Consider the following 22515-nt stretch of genomic DNA (forward strand, 5'->3'; position numbering starts at 1 on the left):
CTAATGAACATCTTCATATGTCTTTTTGTGCACACCTGTGAGTTTCTGTAGGGTGTATCCCCAGAAATGGAATTGCTGGGATGTAAGGCATGCACATTTTCAGTTTCATTACATTTTGTCAGATTTCTCTTCAAGGTAGTTTCAAACATTCTTTTCCACTACACATTTTTAGTACACCAGATCCAATTGTAAAGCTGGAGGAGCTAAGCCAGCCTAAAAGAGCTTCTAGAGAAGGTCTAGAACAAAAGAAAGGTCTAGAACAAAAGAAAGTCAAATAACCTACAATTTCTTCTTTCCTCCAAGTCACACTTAAATTTTGAATTTCAGAGCCATCTAGAAAAGACAGGTTAGTGAGAAGAGGACCCCAAAAGCCTGAGCCAGATGCTCTTGCTTCATTATTAACTAGTGAAGAGCTGTCTAAATATCCATTCATGGAGGAATCTGGGTCTGAGGCAACCCAGGACCAAACAGAGGCAGATACGCTCACTTAGACCCACTGGACATGTAGCTGTAAGCCAGAACTATTTTTAGGTGTGGTCATATAATTAATCCTTATAACAGATTCCAGGAGTGAGAACCTTTTTCCTCTTTATTGCTATTGCCTTGAAACTGAAGCCCAGGGAGGGTGCATAAATGGCCAGATAGCTAACAGATGGAGAGGGAGCCTGGCCTAGAACTACGCTTTTAGGCTTCTCTAGGCTGCTAACAGAAAAGACATTCCCAGAAGCTAGATTCCAAAAGAGCTCCAGTGAGGATTCTTTTTTTTTTTTTTTTTTTGTAGGGAGATGCTGGGGGTTGAATCAGAGGTACTCAACCACTGAGTGACATCCCCAGCCCCTTTTTTGTATTTTATTTAGAGATGGAGTACCACTGAGTTGCTTAGTGCCTCATTGTTTCTGAGGCTGGTTTTGAACTCACAACTCTCCTGCCTCAGCCGCCCAAGCTGCTGAGATTATAGGTGTGTGTCACCATACAAGGCCCAGTGAAGGTTCTTGAATATGGCCATCCGTGAAGTGTTCTCCTGTTTGGGAGCAGACTAGGGGATTGCAGGCAGAGAATCTCTCAATTCTTTTCCCTAAAAGTCAGCAGAATAGAAAATGACCTTATGATGTCATCAGAGGAAGATTAAGAAAAGGGACCCACGTGGGGAGAGGCTGGGGCCTGGGCTCAGTGTTAGAGCATTTGCCTCAGGCATATGAGGCACTGGGTTCGATCCTCAGCACTATGTAAAAAATAAATGAATAAGTAAAGATATTGGGTCCATCTGCAGCTTAAATTTTTTTTTAAAAAATTAATAAAGCTATTGAAACAAAGATTAAGAACAACATAAAGACCCATAAATAGGTTCATAGCTAAAATAGTTTCATGCATCTGTACCAAAACACTGTAATATATAAAATCATCTGTGAAAGAATGAGGAAACTATGTATTAATATAGACTCTAAGGTATATTATTAAATGAAAAAAGCCAAGTACAGGATAATGTAAATATACTGCTGCTTTGGTGTGGCTGGGATGGAAAGGTAACAGGGAGCTATTGTCTTGTCTTTAATATCTGGAAGGATCTACGAGAAAGAGTAGGGGTAGGGAGTGGGTGGGAGGAAGATTCTTCGTTATCTATCCTTTTATGCATTGGATTTTTGAATCATATGAAAGTTTTCCCTCTGAAAATTAATTACTTAAAATGCGTTTTTAAAAAAGCAAATGATTTTGCAAAAGGCGCGGAGGGGAAAGGGAGGGGGCCTGGGGAGAGGAAAGATGGTGGAATGAGATGGACATCATTACCCTGGGTATGTGTATGACTGCTCATATGGTGAGATGCTACCTCGTGTACAACCAGAGAAATGAAAAGTTACGCTGCAATTGTGTACAATGAATCAAATTGCATTCTGTTATCATGTATACCTAATTAAAATTAATTAATTAATTTTTAAGTAAAAAAAAAAAGCAAGTGAAAACAAATTAGGTCTGAGATACAGTTCAGTTGGTAGAGGGCTTGCCTAGCATGCACAAGCCCTGGGTTTGATCCCCAGTGCCATACACACACAAAAATATCTTATGGATTGTGGCTGTAGTTCAGTGGTAAAGCATTTGCCCCTGTAGTTCAGTGGTAAAGCATTTGCCCCCGCATGTGTGAGGCTCTGGGTTCAATCCTCAGCATCACATAAAATAAATAAAGATACTGTGTGTGCATCTACAACTAAAAAATATTTAAAAAAAAAAAAAAAGAAAGAAAGCAAATTAAATAAACCTACAAAATTTTAAAGTGAGGGGAAGTGGAGTAGGGGAGTCAAGTGGTCTGAGTCTGGGATGTGGAGAGGCCAAGAGGGAGTGGCTCTTGGGCAGCTAGAAAGGAAAGAGGTGCTTGGGGAGGTCATGAATTCCATCCTGCCTAATAGCTCTGTGTTAGATCCTAACGGAGACTGAAATTGCTTTTTGTCTAAGCAATCCTGATGTTAAAAGTTCCTTGTGTAGTGGCAAGTTTTGTGTCAACAGCAGAGTTCAAGGGGAAGAAGTGAGATAAGACAATCCCAGGGGTGTTGGGAAAGGAAATTCAAGCCTTAGCGATGTAGATGCCAACACTGTGCAAATTTTACAACCTAGAATTTACAGTTTTACTCTTCCATGGCTTGTGTTCGTGCGTCAGTATCTTGACTCAAAATTATTTCTTTCACCTTGGTTTTCTTTAACCTTAGAAAGTATTTTTTTTTCCTTGTCATTGGGAATCAGTTTTAGCTTCTAAGCTAACTAACACTGTTGTAATCACAGAAGACAAGCTGTTCGCATTTATTATTGACGGAATGTTTTGGAAATCTTTCAAATGTCTTATCACCTTGTAAAATGGTGACTTCCTTTGGAATTGTGTTTTAAATTTTTTACTTTCTTTGGAAGCATAAAATTGTATGAACTAACACACCCTGCAAATTGAAAGCCAAAAGGAATTCAGCATTCTAAATATTTATTTGATTTCTGTCTTAAAGGTTAACAGCTTTTGCTCTAAGAGTACTTGGACAAGTAAATAAATATGTAGAGCAGAACCAAAATTCCATTTGTAATTCTTTACTGTGGCTGGTTGAGAATTGTCAATTGGAAAACGGATCTTTTAAGGAAAATTCTCAGTATCAACCAATAAAATTACAGGTAAGGAAGTCAAATATACAAATTAGCAATAATTTTATTTATGAATTTCATTCTCATTCTACTAGGGGAGGATGAAGAAAATAGGAATAACATATATGTAATCTAGCAGGAAACTCCTCTTGTGAAGAGGCAAAGAATACTAAAGCCTTCCTACACTCCCTGAGATGGAGAGATCCTCAAATAGCTCATTGGGGGTCAGATAAGTGACTGGTAGAACAGGCATTTGTGGTTCACATGGGTTAACTTCCAGAGATCTCAGAATAAGTAAAATATACTAATTTGTCTACCTCCCTTTGGCGAGGAATCTGTACCTAAAGTTCACAGACTTCTTGCAGATCAAGGTATTGATCTCTTATTAACCCATAAGAGAGATGGGGGTCAATTTATTTTAAAAAGTAAAAGGAAGAGTTTTCTGAGATTAAAATCTACTTACAAACTTGAATTACAAAGAAATTACAATATCGCTCCAAGGTAGCTCAGAAATTCCTTCTATACCTTACATAAGATTCAACAGAATTTTTTATCTGCCTGCTCTTATCCATTCCCTTTCATATCAAGCTCAAGTGACCTCCATGATTGACAGTGGATCTCATAATGGTCCCTTGTTATACCAATAGCAAAATATTGGACTCCCATGAGAAATGGGGGCAACTAACATCATCAAGGTGCTATTTGAACAGTAAAATACTATAACACATTTCTTTTTGAAATAACCACCCATTCACCCATCCACATTCATTCATCCATCCACATTCATTCAACAACCATCCACCAAGCACCTGATACATGCCAGGGCTTATTTGGGCATGGTAGGGCAGAAGAGCCAAGAAGAATGGACTCCAGATAGTATCCCTGCCACAAAGAAGCTCATACACTGGTAGAGAAGGGAGGGTACAAATGCTAACCTAAGCACTAGTGATTCTAATCAAGATATATGTGGGTATGTTCACTAATGTACTTAGTACGAGTCAAGAGATATTTATTAAGTACTAGGTGGCAGGGACCCAGCCATGAACACAAGCAAAGTGGCCACTGCAGCCACAGAGCTCAGGACCCAGCAGAGAAGTCAGACATCAGGTAACTTCAAATCGTGGCACATACTAAGAAAAGGAAAAAATAGCAGGGGTGGTGGCACACACCTGTAGTCCCTGTGACTCAAGAGGACCAGATAGGAGGATCCCAAGTTCAAGGCCAGCCTGGGCAACTTGGCGAGAGCCTGTCTCAAAATAGACAGAAAAAAGGGCTGGAACTGTACTCAGTGGTACAGCACCCCTGGGTTCAATCCCCAGGACAAAAAAAAAGAAAAGAAGGAAGGGAGGGAGGGGAAGAGAAAAGGGATAAATAGTTTCAAGGAAAGCAGGGAATCTAACCTAGATGGGAGGAATTGGAAAACAACGAGTTGACCAGGCTCCTGGGAGAAATAGGAGGGACACAGAAGGAGCATTCCAAGTAGAGCCACAGCATGCCTGATGTTTTCCATCAGTATTAATAAATTTCTTTTTTTAACTAAAATTAAAATTGTATGTATTTGTGGCCTAAGGCCTGATGTTTTGGTGTTTGTATACATTATAGAATGATTCAGTCAAGCTAACTAACATATGTATTATCTCATATGTATTCTTTTTGTTTGTTTGGGGCTTTTTTATTGATATATATCAGAAGATCATACATGTACTCTTTCATGGTGAAACATTTAAAATCTAGTCTCTTAGCAATTTTCAAATGACATACTACATTGTTTTTAACTATAGTCTCTATTGTACAGTCTTCTATGTCTTTATTCTTCTTAGTGAAATTTTGTATCTTTTGCCAATCTCTCCGTAATCCAGCCCTAGTCCTAGCCTTGATTACTGCTTCTATGAGTTCAACTTTATTAGATTCCAAATATAAGCAGTATTTGTCTTTCAATGACTAGCTGGTTTCACCTAGCATAATGTCCTCCAAGTTCATCCGTGTTGTCACAAATGACAGGATCTCCTTCTTTTTAAAGGCTGAATAATATTCCACTGTGTGTATATATACACTATATTTTATGTATCCATGGATGGACACTGAGATTGATTCCATATCTTGGCTTTTGTAAATAATGCTGCAATGAATGTGGGAGGGAAAATATATCTTAGAGATCTTGATTTTCTTTCTTTTGGACATAACCCCAGTGGTGGTACTGGTAGATACTAATTCTGTATTAATTTTCTGAGGAACCTCCATACTGTTTTCCGTAGTAGCTGTCCTACGTTACATTCCCACCAACAGTGTTCAGAGGTCCCTTTTCTCCATGTCCTCTCCAACACTTTTTGCTCGTTGTCTTGCTCATAGCATCCTAGCAGGTGTCAGGTAATATCGCACTGTGGTGTCAGTTTGCAATTCCCCGAAGCTTAGTGACATTGAGGATTTTTTGTATACCTGTTATGCCTGGCATTTTGAATTGCAGAAAGAGAGAATGGGGAGGTGGTTCATTTAAAGAACCGGGACCTTGAGAACTAGATGGTGAGTGGCAGGAAATAAAATGATGGGGTGGAATCTATTTCACGGAAGGTCTTATCAGCATTGCATTGGATTTTCACTACCTTGGAGGAAAACATATGGGTGAACGGAGACCAGGGCTTTGTAGAAGAGCTGGCATTTTCATGGGATCTTGAAGGAGGGGGAGAATTTGAGGGTGGGAGGTGAAGAAGTATCAGATGGGACTAGGAGGTGAGGCAGGGGAGACCGGCAACAGAAGGCACTGGAGTAGGAAGACCTGAGCTCATGGAGAAACGTGGAGGAAGGGAGGGCAGGACGTGGGCCTCAAAGAAGAAATTAGAACCAGATCATTTTACTTTTTTAAAACATTGTTTATTTTTAGGGAACTTTGCCTGTGGAGGCTGGACAGAACACCTTGTATCTCACAGCCTTTGTTGTCATTGGAATTAGAAAGGCTTTTGACATATGCTCCCTGCTGGTAAGTCCGCTTTCCTTTCATTTACTGCAGTGTGGGGAAGCCACCAATCAGAGGACACTTAGAAAAAAGTTTCTTTTCCTCCTTTTTCACATTATTTGAAAATAACTTGAACTCTAGAATCAAAGGCTTTCAAAACTATAATAGCTATTAGAGACCACATCCTCTCAACTACTTGAGACTTCAGAAAATGAATGCCTGTAAATAAGGTGAACGTAATCATCCAGTGGCACACAGTACAAAATTTTAGAATTGGGACAATAATGGGGACTGTGAAGGACGGACCCAGTGTGTCCAGCTCCCCTCTCTTACTGTACATATTGCTGTATGCTTGTTGCCATTAAGTTCAGTAACTGAAGCTCTTTGTAACATGCAAGTACTTGGGGCCACACAAGCACAGGTCTGCTCCTTTGGGCTGTTCTGTTTTGCTTGCTTGGAAGCTGAGGGGAATAAAGATGATCCTCCTACTTGAACCAACATAGAAACTTCCAGAGGCTAATGGAGATACTCTCTTGGTGTGGGAAGAGCTAGATCCCAGAGCTAAGGTTAAATACTCCTATCTGCACAGCAGAATTCAATGAGACATGTCCTTCAATCTAGGATACGGAACTGAGATGGAAAAAAACCAAGGGTATTTGCAGAACCTGAACCTGAACAAAAACAGTTTTAGTTTGTTTAATAAGCATTTGCATTTACACTTGCACCAGATAACCAGGTGCCTAGAGGCCCAGGTGGCACCCGCAGCCATGAGTGGGAGAAGCATGGGTGGAGGGGGGAGGATGAGCCACAGGGGATGCCAGCCACGTACTCCAGGCTCTCGTTCATAGTAACTCTTCCAGTGGTGTCAGCCCAAAGTGATAGAAGTCTTTTCCCAGGAATTCATAGGACCAGAAAGTACTTTGGCAACTGGGCTCTCTTTTCTGCTGTTTATAGTTTCACTTATTTTTAGCATAATTTCTTTTGAACACATGCACCTGTCTCCACTGTGCTGAAAGGGAAGGGGACCCTTGTGTCTGTGCTTGGTGCTTCTTTCCAGAGGTCAGGCCTGACATTGAAGTCAGAAACTTAAGGGACAAAATCTCTGAAAGGAAAGTGGGAATTCAGAGGTGAAAAGCCTGACCTGATTGGGACAACCATGTTTCTTCCAAGTTACGCTCTTCCCCTTCTCTCAGAAGGGCTTGCTTTGCTGAGACACTGTCCATTTCCACTCAGTGGCGTCCTCCCACCCCTCGTCTCCCCTGCCCCGGATGGTGCTCCCCGAGAGAGCTGTGCTCCTCAGTTGACAGGATGATGCTTGACCCAGCAAACTTGAGTTTCTTCTGCTCTTGTTTCCAGAAAATCAACACAGCCCTAGATAAAGCGGACTCCTTCCTGCTTGAAAATGCCCTCCCGCCCCAGAACACCTTTACCCTGGCCATTGTGGCCTATGCTCTTTCCCTGGGAGACAAAACACACCCAAGGTTTCGTTTAATTACTTCAGCCTTAAAGAAAGAAGCTGTGGTGAAAGGTGAGACTAATCCTGCACAGTTATTCAGCAAATGTTTACTAAGCACATAGCGTCTGCAAACTTGGGGAAGTGGGTGGCTACAAGATTGAGCAAGACACAGTCCCTGCTCTCAAGGAACAGTCGTTACGCTGCAATGCACCAAGGGTTGATATTCGTTTATTTATTCGTTCACTCAGTTAGTATGTATTCATTCTTTCATTCAAATAATGTGTCTTGAGGGGGGCTGAGGTTGTGGCTCAGTGGTAGAGCGCTTGCCTAGTATGTGTGAGGCACTGGGTTCAATTCTCAGCACCACATTTAAATAAATAAAATAAAGGTCCATTGACAACTAAAAATTTTTTTTTAAATGTGTGTTGAGTGTCTTAGGGGCACTTTCTATGTGTCAGGCATTGTCCTAGGCTCTAGAAATAAAGAAAACAGACCCCAAAGAAAAAAATCTAGCCCTTATGAAATGCACATTCCACTTGGGGAGAGACAAACATGATACAAAAATAAAACTGTGAATAGGTTGGTAAAAACTGATATGAAGAAAAATAAAGCAGGAAAAGAAGTTATAACAAGGATAAAGGTTGGGATTTAAGGTAAGTTGCTTCAGCTTACTCCTCACAGAGAAGATGGTACAGCTGTGTGTCACTTAACAGTGGGGTGCATATTAGTTTCACCATTGTGTGAACAATAGAGTATATTTACACGATCGTAGATGGCATAGCCTGGTACACACTCAGGTCATATGGCACATGCTGTGGTATAAGCAGCCCATGATTGACTGAGGCATATCACACAGCACGTACGTGAGTAAAGACCTGAAAGGACCTCAGGAAGCAAGCCCTGTGGCTGCTAGAAGGGTGTTTCTGGTGAAGAGAGAGCAAGCACAAATGCCCCAAGGCATGAGCCTGCCTGGTGCCCCAAGAGTAACAGGAGGCCAGTGTGACCATGGGACAGTTGAGATGAGGAGCAGGAAGGGAGGTCAGGGAAGGAAAGGAGGAGGGAGTGAGAGAAGGTTGTGTGACACATTGCAGGCCATTACAGGGGCTTTTCAGGATTCTGTGTGCAATGATTAGGACACTTGCCTTAGTCCAGTTTCTGTTGTTAGAACGCGAGAGACCAGTTAATTTATAGAGGAGATAAGTTTATTTGGGCTTACAGTTCTGAAGTCCAAGAGCATGGTGCCAGCACTTGCTCAGCTTCTGACGAAGCCCTCTGGTGGAAAGCAGATGGGCAAGTGGGCACATGTGGAAAGAGAAAAGGGGACTGAACTCCTGGGATAGCTCATCCATGCCCATGAGGAAAAGCATTGACCTATTCATGAGGACTCCATCCCCATGACCCTAACACTCCCCATTAGGCTCCACCTCCCATCCCTGCTGCATGGGGGACCAAGCCCCATCATGAGCTTTGGGGATGACAAGCCATATTTAAACTGTCCAGCACCCAAGCAGGCTGGTGAATTGAAGGTGAAATCCAACCTGTGCTCTGCTCCTCAAGGTATGCACCGTGGTTTTGACAGCAACCTCCATCCACAGCAAGGGGTGTCTGTGTCTCATTCATGTCAAAGTGCTATAGGGCCAGAGGGCAGCCCAGAACTTTAATTTCCACTTAAAGTAAGAAGGGAAGCCCCTGGAGGATTTTGAGCAAAGGAGTGGTTGGCCTGCTTGCATTCTACCAGGTAGCAAAGGTCATCAGCATAGTTGGACACTTTTTAAAAATATATTGATGAACTTTTTTATTTTATTTATTTGTTTGTATGTGGTGCTGAGAATCAAACCCAGTGTCTCACACATGCTAGGCAAGCGCTCTATCACTGAGCCACAGCCCCAGCCACTTGAATGGACACTTTTGAGCCCACTCCTGGTTGGAGTTTTTTAAAAATTTTATTTTTAAATGAGGTCTATGACCTTCTACAAAGCTTCACTCTGTCCTCACTGAAAAATGACTACATTTTATCTATACCTCCAAACCTCTTGTAAACTACTTCAAAAATCACATAAAAGAAACATCTTCCATATTATGATATGGATCAGAAAATCATAGAATTTAAGAGCTAGAAAAGAACTTAATAATTAAAATAATGTTCAAGCTGGAAGTTTATTTCAGAACCTAAATGAAATCTTTCATTTCAAATGCAGTCTCTGAAAGGGATGGGAAAGTATCTTGTTCAAAGTCATGAAAATAATGTAATTAATGAGTTGTAAACAGACACATGGAATTTCTTACTCACCTTCAAAAATGATTTCAAGGTATACTGTTTTTAAAAAATATAATAATAATTTAATCCAAAAAGGATTCAAGGTGACTGGTTTATTTAACTAAAGCAATAATTTTATATATATTATATAATATATTTATATATTATATATACACACATATGTATACATATTATATATAATATGGATGTATATTATATATATTAGAATCTATGTTATGAAAAGTGCTGCATATATGAAATTGCCTTTGGTACTTTAAATTGGAAGAAGATAGTTAAAGATCTAATAAGGATGTGGGTGGAATCTAATAATTCCCAATATGTGAATTTTTTTCCTTCAGGGAGAAAGGTTCTCCAATTTACTTTGTAGTATCAATAATAGTAGTAATCTTTTATATGTGCATGGTGCTTTCTGGTTTACAGATTTTTTCGCATTTAAAATCTTATTTAAGTTTCACTGCATGGAAGAAAGTATTATCTACATGAAGTACCAGGAGATTGACCAAGGGAACTTGCCCGGGTGGACAGAGGTGTTAGTCCTAGAGGAGAGACTGGCACCTGGGTCTGTTAATCTCCAGCTTATTGCACTTTCCACTCCACTGAACCACCTCACCCTGGTCACTTGTCATAAGTGATCTCATTTTGTATCCGACCCTTGAGGAATTTCTTCATATAAAGAAAATCAGAGGGTCTGGGATTGTGGCTCAGCGGTAGAGCACTCGCCTAGCACAGGCAGGACCCGGGTTCGATCTTCAGTACCACATAAAAATAAAGGCATTGTGTTGTGTCCATCTACACCTAAAAAATAAATATTAAAAAAGAAAGAAAGAAAATCAGAAACTTCTAGGAATGAGAAGGCGATAATATATTCACTACTAAAGTGGTGTCATAATCACATTTTTAATCCTATGTGATATGTTGATGCCAGGTAATCCACCCATTTACCGCTTTTGGAAAGACAATCTCCAGCGTAGAGACAGCTCCACACCTAACACTGGCACCGCAGGTATGGTGGAAACCACCGCCTACGCCTTGCTCACCAGCCTCAGCCTGAAAGACATGAATTATGTCAAACCGATCATCAAATGGCTAGCGGAGGAGCAGAGGTACGGAGGCGGCTTCTATTCCACCCAGGTAGTACTTTTGTGGCTTCTTTTATCCTCCTGTAGACATTTTTATTGTTGCTCACACCACATATTCCACACTTATTCTGGCCTCCATGCTTTGCCCACCAAATGAGCACACTATAGATAAAGGTAAATGTTTAGAAGTGAAGGCCCCCTAGAGCCATCTGCATTGATATCCTTACCAGGTGGAGAGAGAAGTGAGCCCAGGGTGTTCCCTCAGGGCATTAGTGGCAGACCCTAACTCAGGACTTCCATCTCCCAACTAAGCCCAGGGATTCCTTCCTAATTCTTAGAGACCATGAAAGGCTTGTAAGTTCTTTTAAAGAAAATAATAATTTGTTCCAAAAGGATTCAAGGTGACTGGTTTACTTGACTAAAGCAATAATGTGTGTGTGTGTGTGTGTGTGTGTGTGTGTGTAATTACATATATACTATATATGTATATATACATATTATATATGCATAATTATATCACATCCTATGTAACATAGTGATTACCATGTAGACAAAGGTACCTTTCCCTTCCCTGCAGAAAACAACTAAAAAGTAAGAGAAATGCTGATTGTTATATTTACCTACCTATCAATTATTTGAGTATGTGTATTTTATGTTCTATTATGTAGTTGTATAAAATACAGTCATGTGCCACATAATATCATTTCAGTCAATGAGAGACCACATATACAACAGTGGTTCCAGAGAGTTCTGAAAAATTCCTGTTCCCTAGTGATAATATGCTTATCATAATGTCATAGTGTAACATGTTACTCACCTGCCTGTGGTAATGCAGGTAAAAACAAACCTATTGCACTACCGCTCATAAAAAAACATAGCACATACAATTATGCACTTAATACTTAAAATAAATGAGTATGTTACTGGTTTTGTCTATTTATATATTATACTTTTTTTTGGTGCTGGGATTATTAAATCTTGCACCTTGAGCTTGCTAAGCACAAACTGTACACTGACCTACACCCCCACCCCTATAGTACATTTCTTATTACTTTAAAGCATATTCACTCTACTTCCAAAAACCTCACACATCTTGTGTTTACCGCATCTCTTCATTGTATAAAGAGGCCACGTTGAGTGACTGTCCTATACCTAGGTTTGTGTGAGTATACTCTGTGATGTTTGTACAATGATGGAATTGCCTATATTCTATATTCAAAATCAAGCTAAAATATTAACATCTTTTCTGCCCCCTGAATGTTTAGATAATGATGACATGTGTATATCTACATATATTTATAGATATATGTAAATATACAGTTCAGGGATCCTGAAGGATTAATCTAGTGATCATCTAATGGATTTTTTCTTGAGGACAACTGTAGGCTTAGGAGAGGGGAAAAAATGCCCTACTGATTAGCACTGGCTTCCATAGGCATGCACAAAGGGAGTAGCTGTGTATGTAACATCTCTGATCTAGCCTCATTTCTTCATTTTATAGATAAGGAAGATGAAACCCAAAATGATAAATTTACTCATTTATTCCTTCAACAAATATTTCTTGAGTAGCTATCATATGTACCTACTAAATGCAATAGTTATTGTATCCATCAGTTTTTTGCTGCTAGAACCAGATACCACAGAGTAGGCGGTTTATACTGAACAGAAATGGATTAGCTCATGGTTTGGGAGGCTGGGAAGTAGAAGATTAAAGTGCCATCATCTGGCAACTGGCAAGGGCCTTCCTGCTGCATCATCCCATGAAGGAAGGCAAAGGGGTCAGGAGAAGGAGAGAGAGAGAACAATCACACACAAAAGAGGGTCAAACTCATAAGGACAAAAATGGTATTAATCCATTAGTGAAGGTGGTTCTCCCATGACCTAGATATTTCTCATTAGAATCCATCTCCAACATTGCCACACTGGGAATTAGGTTTCCAATCTGAACCCTGGGGACACAATCAAACCATCGCAGATACCAAGATACAGTACCCACTCACACCATGACTCATGTGACAGAGAGGGAGGTCACTAACTATAAAGAAAAATATTTTAACTAACTACAAATAAAAGTATAACAAATGGAGATGGGTGCTAAAAACGGAAGAAAGGAAACACTAAAACAGGGAATATTGGGAAGGGAAAATAGAGTCAGGAGCATTCAGCAGAGTGACTTGCCCGAGGTTACCTGAACAGAATATGTAGAGAACCCAGGTCTGAGACCACACTTACTTCCTGTTCCTACAAACAGCAGCATCCTTGCTGAGAGGAGAGGAGACGCCCTTCCACCTCCACAATGGTTGCACTCGGGCACTGGAGTTTTGCCTCCAACAATGATAATGCCCACATTCATAAGGAAGGGCCTTTGTCAAACGGGGGGGATATAAATAAGCTCAATGTGATTCATGCCTTGCTGGTTGTTGATAGGATACAATCAATGCCATCGAGGGCCTGACAGAATATTCTCTTCTGGTTAAACAACTCCAATTGAATATGGACATCAATGTCTCCTACAAGCACAAAGGGGACTTCCACCATTACAAGGTGACCGAAAAGAATTTCCTTGGGAGGCCAGTAGAGGTAAATAAAGAATTTTTTCATAATATTTCACCATTGGATAAGACCACCAAAATCATCTGTCCTGCCCTTACTGTAGGAATGTATTTATGCACCATTTAAACATATGCTGAGTGCCTGGGGTGCCTTAAGGAAGAGTGCCTGCTATATCGTGAGTGCTGGGGACTCCAAAGTAAAACCCAAAGAACCTGTGTACTTGGGAGAGACAGTCAGTTAAGCAGACAGAGAAAATGAAGAGCCTCAATAAGTCTGTGGAAGTTACAAGAGGGGCCTCCTGATCCAGGCTGAAAGATGGGGACATTGTCTTAACATGCCCAAATGTGTGGCTCAGATCTGGAACAATCGGAGTGAGGTAGCCAGGCAAAGAGAAGGGAAGAACATTCCAGATATAGGTATGTCACACACAAAGGTTCAGTTGCAGAGTGGGAGAGCAGACATGGAAGACTCCTGGTGGTTCTTTTGGCCTCAGTCCTATATGCAGACTGGAACCAAGTAGGAATTGGCCTTTAGGTCCCCAAACTCCTTGCTCCATGTCCTTTGCTACTGATGGATTTTTAAAAGTGAAAACTCTAATGACTTATGAAAATTTCCCAAAGACAAGGACACACTGGGGAAAAGTAGGTTCTATATTACTATTGGCAGTCAGTATGAAGCTGCTAATATTTATTTTTCTAATTATTATGTTTGTATTATTAAGCATATTTAAAGATATAGATGATTGGGATAGTCCTCACTGTCTACATCCTCCACAATTCTATGCTTGTGAAAAATATTAAATGGGCGTGAAAAATAAAAATAAAATTAATGCAAAAATTGCAAACCAGTGGCCCATAATTTTAAAAAGATACAGACCTGAATACAGGTCTGTGTCAACATTTAAAGATCCAGAGATTTCAAATACAAATATGATTATCAGCTTCCCTTAAAAAAATCAAAAGTTCAGGGTTAGGGTTGTGGCTCAGCAGTAGAGTGCTCACCTCGCACATGCGAGAGCCTGGGTTCGATCCTCAGCGCCAAATAAAAATAAATAAGTGAAATAAAATATTTTAAAAAATAAAAATCAAAAGATCAGTGATAGGATAGGGCTCTAGGCATTGATTGGCATGTCAATTTTAATTTGCTAATTTTCACTAGTCACATGAAATATGCATTTATGTCTTCTCTAGCTTCACTCAGCCTCTGTAGGCATTTGCTCTTATGGTCCTTAGTTTATGAATGTGTCTCCTGTCCCTGAGAGCATTTAGTTATTGGTTTTTGTTTGGTTTTGTTTGTTGTTTTGTTTCTGTGGCGCTGGGTCCTCACTCCAGACAAGCATTGTGCCACTGAGCCATCCCCATCCCACTCCTGAGCATTTAAAACTCATCAGATTCACATTCTGAGTCCAAGTTATAATGAGGAGCTATTGGCCTAAGGATCCTAGTGGGCTTGTTTGACGTAGCTGAAAGTACTTTTCTCCATAGGGGTAATTTTGTAAGAGTCTCTTGTCATCTTAAAATACCTTGAACCTCAGCCCAGAATGCTGCTTCCATGTGAAACCTGGGCTGTTATTATCTAGTTTGGAATTCTGTACACACACTCTTCTTTAAACATGTTACATGAAATGAAAGAATGTTAGGTCATTGAATAAGTGCAGAAACTTCCGTTTAAATTAAGTGACATGAGGGCTGGGACTGGGGCTCAGAGGGAAAATGCTCGCCTGGGATGTGTGAGGCACTGGGTTTGATCCTCAGCACCACATAAAGTAAAATAAAGACATTGTGTCCACCTATAACTAAAAAATAAATATTTTTAAAAAATTTAAGCATTTCCCAAACGTATTTGTTCATAGAAACCCTTTTTTCTAGCTTTCCAGTTAATGTGTCAAGATTCTGTCAGGTAGAATAGGAAAGCTGGCCAATTTTCTTAAGTCTCCTAACATTTGAGAGAAGGATGACAAACCTGAATGCACCCTGGATCCTTTTTGCACTAGTGTGCTAAGCATGGTCAGGGGAGGCTACAGACGGACACTTTGGCCCTTGCTCAACACGACCTCTCCCAGGCTTTCCACGAATTGGGAATTTAAAGGATAGAAATTCTCTCGAGAGGAGAATTACTTAACTGAGTTCTTGTCTTCATTTCCTCCTAGTGGGTTGGGAAGAAAAGCAACAGCAGCGATGGGTTTAGAAGGCTTGGGTGGGGTGCCAGGAGTTTGGACAAACAAGGCCAGAGACGAGTGGGAGGAAATAAGCCATCAAGAGGTGGAAGGGGCCACCATGCTAATGAAAGCATCCTCCATTGGCACATAGGATCCCTCTCCTGAGCTAGAAACTTAGTTGACTGGCAAAAGGAAATGAAGACCCAGGTTTACTATGATCATCTGTAACAGTAATGCAACCAAAAAGGACCTCTGACATGAGTGAGCTGTCCTTCAAGAGAGCTCAGGCATATTGCTCACATATGGAAGGCAAGGGGTGAGCTCCAGCAGCTTTTAGTGCCAACTATAGGCATATGTCTTATCCACTGAATCTCACCAGGGCTCTGAGAAGAGACTGGCAGGTGTCAGTCAACTCTTTTCTTTGCTCCATCCTCTCTCCCTATTGAATAATAAAAAAGCCTGATTTCTTTCCAGGTGCCTCTCAATGATGACCTTGTCATCAGTACAGGATTTAGCAATGGCCTGGCTACAGTACATGTAAGTATTTAACTGAAAGTCAGTAAGGAGCTGTGTCTCTATTTGTACTGGGTAATGTAAAAGTTAAGGACTTTGCCACAAAGTCACAGAAATCTGAACTTGGATAACCATGACTAAAATAGGATCCAGAGAACTTTCTAATTCTTTCAAGCTGTCTTGACAACTCCTCACACAATGTATTTTTGATAATGACATGTTGATCTTTATATGCATACCTTCTGTATATTTGTGGAAATTATATATACCTAATTACACAGTCATGTACCACATAATGACATTGCTGTCAATGCTGGGACCACATAGACAATGGTCTTATAAGATTACATCACCTAGTGATGGCATAGCTGCCTAGCTTTTGTAAGTAATCCCTATGATACTCACACAATATCAAAATGGCCTAATGACTCCATTCTGAGAACACATCCCCAGGGTTATGTGGTACATGACTATGTATGGACCCATAATTTTTTTATATGAGTGCCTCATACATTGTGCATGTATGTGTGTTTTCTTTGATTAGTAACATGTCGCATCTTGTTTATCCAACCTGTTTGAGGATTCAGGTATTATACATCAAGGTTGAAGTTTCTTCTATTTTATCCATTTTTGTGGTTACAAGTTTTCCTAATTTCTTTACATATATCCTTGCAGTCTTAAGCTGTGTGTTCTGAGCTGAATTTAAAATTCTATTGGTGATTTTAATTTTGTTCTTACCTTGGGTCCATTTATTCCTTCAAGTTCTGTTTATAGATTGCCTGAGGAAGGGGTGGTCCTTTTCTGCCATTCTGGTTGCTCTCACTGTATCTAATTCTGGCAGTTCCCTCACCCACCCAACACACCTTGCCTTGATGGTGTGTGGGCTAGTGTAAAACCACACTTCCTAGCCTTGTAGGGTAATGTGTAAAATTAAAGCGCTAAGCTCAGGGACAAGACCCTTGGGAATTTTCTGTAGTGTAAGGTACTCAGACCAAGAATGTGCCTGGACAAAGGTCATTTTTTGTTTGTTTGTTTACTTTGGGTTTCCCAGCTATGTTTCAGGTTTGGAGTTTGCTGCAAGTTCAGCTGCTGGGAAATGAGACGTTAGTGTCCACCATTTATACTGAATTCTGAAAACAAAACTTCAAGCACCCCCTTTATGTCAGCCATGATACCTTTTTTATTTTCCCATTTTAAATAGAACCTTCTTGTTGCCATGTCTCCATGTAGGTAAAAACGATAGTTCATAAAACCAGCACCTCTGAGGAAGTTTGCAGCTTTTATTTGAAAATTGATACCCAGGATATTGAAGGTAAAACAAAACAACTTACATGTAATTTTGGCTAAACATAAAGAATGTCAAAAAAGAGAGCTTTCCTGGTTAGGAAAAATGTATTCACTAAAGAAACAAAATGTCTTAACCCAATTCTTAAGCAGGCTAATATACACGTAAACATTACTGCAATTATAATAGGCGTAACTCTTTAATAAGAGTTGGAAACTAACATTAAATAATTTAACAACTAACCTAAATTCATTCACTATTGTTGAAGTTGTTTTGATCCTGTTACTTTTAAGGATTGTAATTAGTTGTAAAGCTGCAGAAAGGTCTAATTCCTTTTAATCCCCTTTACTTCTGTGCCAGCATTTCATTTAGGACCTTGAATTCTCTTGTAACCCTGTGAATTTTTCATCCCTAGCTTTTCTGCTGGACTCCAAGAGATCCAGCAAATGCACAATCCTCTGCCTCCATCTTTACCTTGTTCTTCTCTCCAATACTCACAGTCCTAACTGTCATCTTCTTCCCCCACCCCCTCCTCCATGTCCTCCTCCCTTCTCTATCTCCTCCTCCTCCTCCTCCTCCTCCTCCATCTCCTCTTCCCCCCACCCCCCATCTCCTCCATCTCCTCCTCTCCCATCTCCCATCTTCTCTTCCTCCTCCTCCTCCTCCCCCTGTTCCATCTCTTCCTCCTCCTTTTCTTCCCCTTCCTCCTCCTTTTCTTATGTTCCTTTCTTTTTTTCCCCCTTTGTAACCTGTGGCCCTCCCAAGCCTCTATTAATTGGATCTTACTTCCCTGTCCAAAATCAAGTCCACTTGCAGGCTCGGAACCACCTCCTTTGACCTTTGCCCCAGGGTCAGAGCCTTGCTGCTGCCTCTGCCCTGATGGCTTCCATTTTGGCTCAGTTTCTACCAGCTTTCTTGCAACCACCAGCAAATGCAGCCATTGGCTCTTCCTCCTTCCAAATCTCCCAGACACATTGCCAATATATACTTATCTTAAATGATGTCTTCCTTAAATTTTAAGTTCTTTGAGAGCAAAGAGCTGTTGTAATTATTTAAAGATTTCCTGATGTTGCCCATAGCCATGAATTTCCATTGAAATCACCAAAAGTGCCAACTTCCAAATGTCAAACCATTTTGAAGTATGTTTAGAGACTTGATCGTTAACGATTCTGTTCTGACAGGTTCCAAGACAACTCAAAACACTTTGCTTCATATTTGCTCATTTGTTCCTTTGATTGTACTAGCATCCAGCTACAGTGGCTTCGGTGACTCAGGATACAAGCGCATCGTAGCCTGTGCCAGGTGAGCCATTTCCACAAAACAAGAGTGTGGAGTTCAAGGTCTCGATTTTATCATAGTATTACTTCTTTGTCTCTTTTTGAATCTTAAGAAGTCCAGAAGATATGAAATTGTTCAATTTTTTTTAAATGGCAAAATTTAACAGGTGTTACTCTATAGCTACTTATTATAAAGAACAATATGGGTTCTGCTCACATATAGTTTTCTCTTCTATTTTTTGTTTAAACAGTATAATAACTTTTTCAGTCTTTCAGAGGGTGGAGATATGATTCGAGCCCCTGGCCACTATCAGCCAGTGGTTCTCAGCCCAGGCTGCACATTGAAGTCAGAAGTTTCCGAAATGACCAAAGCTCACACCTCACCCCAGAGGCCATTCTAAATGGAGCCAAAGTTGAGAACCATCTATGTTAAACCATCTGTGACTGGATCCAGGGTCCTAAATTGGCTATTGTCTTAGTTTCCTATTGCTGTTAAGAAATAATTTGCTACAAACTTTATGACAATTCGAATTTATTCTTCTACATGTCTAGAAATCAAAAGTCCTAAAATCAAAGGAGTAGGCAGGGCTGTTTCTCCTGGAAGCCCTAGAAAAGAATCTATTTCTTTGCCTTTTCCAGATTCTAGGGGCTTCCTGTGTCCCTTGGCTTGTGGCCTCTTCCTCCATCTTCAAGGCCAGCATCTGAGCTTTTCCAGTTGCCCTTCCTCACTCTGATGCCTGCTTTCATCGTCACATCCCTCTCTGACTCTTCTGCTTCTTTCCCTATAAAAGACCCACAATCCTCCCTAATCTCCCTACCTCAGATCCTTAATTTAATCATATTTATAAAGTCCCTTTTGCCACATAAGCTTAACATATTCCAGGTTGGGGGGATTAGGACATGGACATGCCCGGGGAGCCATTAGTCTCTTACCAAGCCACCATCCTCAAATGTTTGTGAACATGTGTGCTGGTTTTGAAAATATGTGTGTATTTTTGGCTTCACTAAGTGCATCAGTTAGTGGTGGAAGCAAGGGCTGGAACTAGGCTCCTTCCCTCTCCTCTCCAGGCCCCTATCATGTTCTGTCTCCTTAACTCTTGGTATTGTCAAAAACAGTGGTACCTGTGGAAGGTGCTTTGCTGTTTTTACTTGTAACCACACGATACCAAAGCCCTCCATATGGACATCTTGGGCATTCAGTGGGGCTGTGTAACAGACTAGATTTAAAGAGGACTCTGGGAATACTGTAGAAATAGACTGATTTTAGACATAGACTAAGACCCAAAGATGTAATGTAGGCTGCCAAGTTCTCACAGTTAGATGCAGAGCCAGGGGCTCATGTCCCTGACCCCTGACACCCAATTGAGTATCTAAACCAATTCTGTCAATCAGTGCAATCTGAGACCATTGATCCCCAAAAATAGCAATTGTTATCCACTGCCTCCCAGCCAGCTGTTTACTTCTTCTTCTTTTTTTTAAAGCATTAAATTAGATGGTATATTTATTTTTTAATTTTTTAATTTTAATTTGATCATTAACAATTCAAAGAGAATGTATTACAATTCATATGTGTATATAGAGCACAATTTTTCATATCTCTGGTTGTATACAAAGTATACTCACACCATTTGTGTCTTCATACATGTACTTAGAGTAATGATGTCCATCTCATTCCATCTTTTTTACCCCCTTGCCCCCTCCCCTTCTCTTCCTCCCCTTTTCCCTATCTAGAGTTTGTCTATTCCTCCCATGCTCCCCCTCCCAATCCCACTATGAATCAGCCTCCTTATATTAGAGAAAACATTTGACATTTGGTTTTCTGGAATTGGCTAACTTCACTTAGCATTATCTCCATCCATTTACCTGCAAATACCAATGATTTTATTCTCTTTTATTGTTGAGTAACGTTCCATTGTATGCATATACCACATTTTCTTTATCCATTCATCTAACAGAAGGGCATCTAGGTTGGTTCCACAGTTTAGCTATTGTGAATTGGGCTGCTATAAACATTGATGTGGCTGTGTCCCTGTAGTATGCTGTTTTTAAGTCCTTTGAGTATAGACTGAGGAGTGGAATAGCTGGGCCAAATGGTGGTTTCATTCCCAGTTTTCCAGGGAATCTCCATACTGCTTTCCAGATTGGCTGCACCATTTTGCAGTCCCACCAGCAATGTATGAGTGTGCTTTCCCCCTGCCCCCCCCTCCCCGCATCCTCACCAATACTTATTGTTGTTTGTCTTCATGATAGCTGCCATTCTGACTGGAGTGAAATGATATCTTAGAGTAGTTTTGATTTGTATTTCTTTAATTGCTAGAGATGTTAAATATTTTTCATATATTTATTGATTGTATATCACCTTCTGAAAAGTGTCTGTTCATGTCCTTGGCCCATTTATTGATTGGATTATTTGTTTTGAGTTCTTTATATACCCTAGAGATTAGTGCTCTATCTGATGTGTAAGTGGTAAAAATTTGCTCCCAAGTTGTAGGCTCTCTATTCACCTCACTGATTGTTTCTTTTACTGAAAAGAAGCTTTTTAGTTTGAATCCATCTCATTTATTAATTCTTGATTTTAATTTTGTGCAATAGGAGTCTTATTAAGGAAGTCAGGGCCTAATCTGATATAACAGGAACATATCTCAACATTGTAAAAGCTATCTATGCTAAATCCCAAGCCAACATCATTTTAAATGGAGAAAAATTGAAAGCATTTCCTCTAAAAACTGGAACAAGACAGGGATGCCCTTTTTCACCACTTCTATTTAACTCTTGATACACTGGCCAGAGCAATTAGACAGATGAAAGAAATTAAAGCGATACAGACAGAGAAAGAAGAATTCAAATTAGCACTATTTGCCAACAATATGATACTATAACTAGGAGATCTAAAAAAATTCCACCAGAAAACTTCTAAATTAGTAAACGAATTCAGCAAAGTAGCAGGATACAAAATCAACACCCATAAATCAAAGGCATTTCTGTTTATCAGTGACAAATCCTCTGCAGGGGAAACGAGGAAAATTACCCCATTTACAATAGCCTCAGAAAAAAGTAAAATACTTGGGAATCAACCTAACAAAAGAGGTGAAAGACCTCTACAACGAAAACTACAGAATGCTAAAGAAAGAAATTAAAGAAGACCTTAGAAGATGGAAATATCTCCCTTGTTCTTGGATAGGCAGAATTAATATTGTCAAAATGACCATACTTCCAAAAGCACTATACAGATTTAATGCAATTCCAATCAAAATCCCAATGACATTCCTCATAGAAATAGAAAAAGCAGTCATGAAATTCATCTGGAAAAATAAGAGACCCAGAATAGCTAAAGCAATCCTTAGCAAGAAGAGTGAAGCAGGTGGCATCACTATACCAGACCTTAAACTATACTACAGAGCAAGAGAAACAAAAACAGCATGGTATTGTCACCAAAACAGACTGGTAGACCAGTGGTACAGAATAGAGGACATAGAGATTAACTCACATAATTTTAATTATCTTATATTAGACAAAGGCACCAAAAACGTACATTAGAGAAAAGTTAGCCTCTTCAACAAATGGTGCTGGGAAAACTGGAATCCTATAAGCAACAAAATGAAATTAAACCCCTATTTCTTACCATGTACAAAACTCAAATTGGATCAAGGACCTAGGAATGAAACCAGAGACCCTGCATCTAATAGAAGAAAAAGTCGGCCCTAATCTCCATCATATTGGATTAGGCCCCTACTTCCTTAGTAAGACATTACTCTTCTTCAGGTTCCTTCACTACCTAGTCTTCTTTCCTTGGCAGCGTAGCTTCCTTCCAGCGTTCCCTGCCTCCTGTGGTGGCCGGTCCTTGCTCTGTTCTCT

The 22515-nt window shown here is 40.1% G+C and overlaps 1 protein-coding gene across 1 annotated transcript in view; it reads left to right on the top strand.

Moving 5' to 3' along the window:
- Positions 1–22515, top strand: part of LOC143390733 (complement C5) — an 83790-nt gene that overhangs the window by 49367 nt on the left and 11908 nt on the right. The window contains exons 26-33 of the mRNA XM_076843154.2: positions 2982–3141; positions 5990–6085; positions 7418–7589; positions 10721–10926; positions 13302–13454; positions 16060–16122; positions 17329–17410; positions 18628–18685. Of these exons, the coding sequence (XP_076699269.1) occupies positions 2982–3141; positions 5990–6085; positions 7418–7589; positions 10721–10926; positions 13302–13454; positions 16060–16122; positions 17329–17410; positions 18628–18685 (990 nt within the window). The remainder of the gene's footprint in view (positions 1–2981; positions 3142–5989; positions 6086–7417; positions 7590–10720; positions 10927–13301; positions 13455–16059; positions 16123–17328; positions 17411–18627; positions 18686–22515) is intronic.

Source organism: Callospermophilus lateralis, chromosome 2, assembly GCF_048772815.1.
Source record: "Callospermophilus lateralis isolate mCalLat2 chromosome 2, mCalLat2.hap1, whole genome shotgun sequence".
NCBI lineage: Eukaryota > Metazoa > Chordata > Mammalia > Rodentia > Sciuridae > Callospermophilus > Callospermophilus lateralis.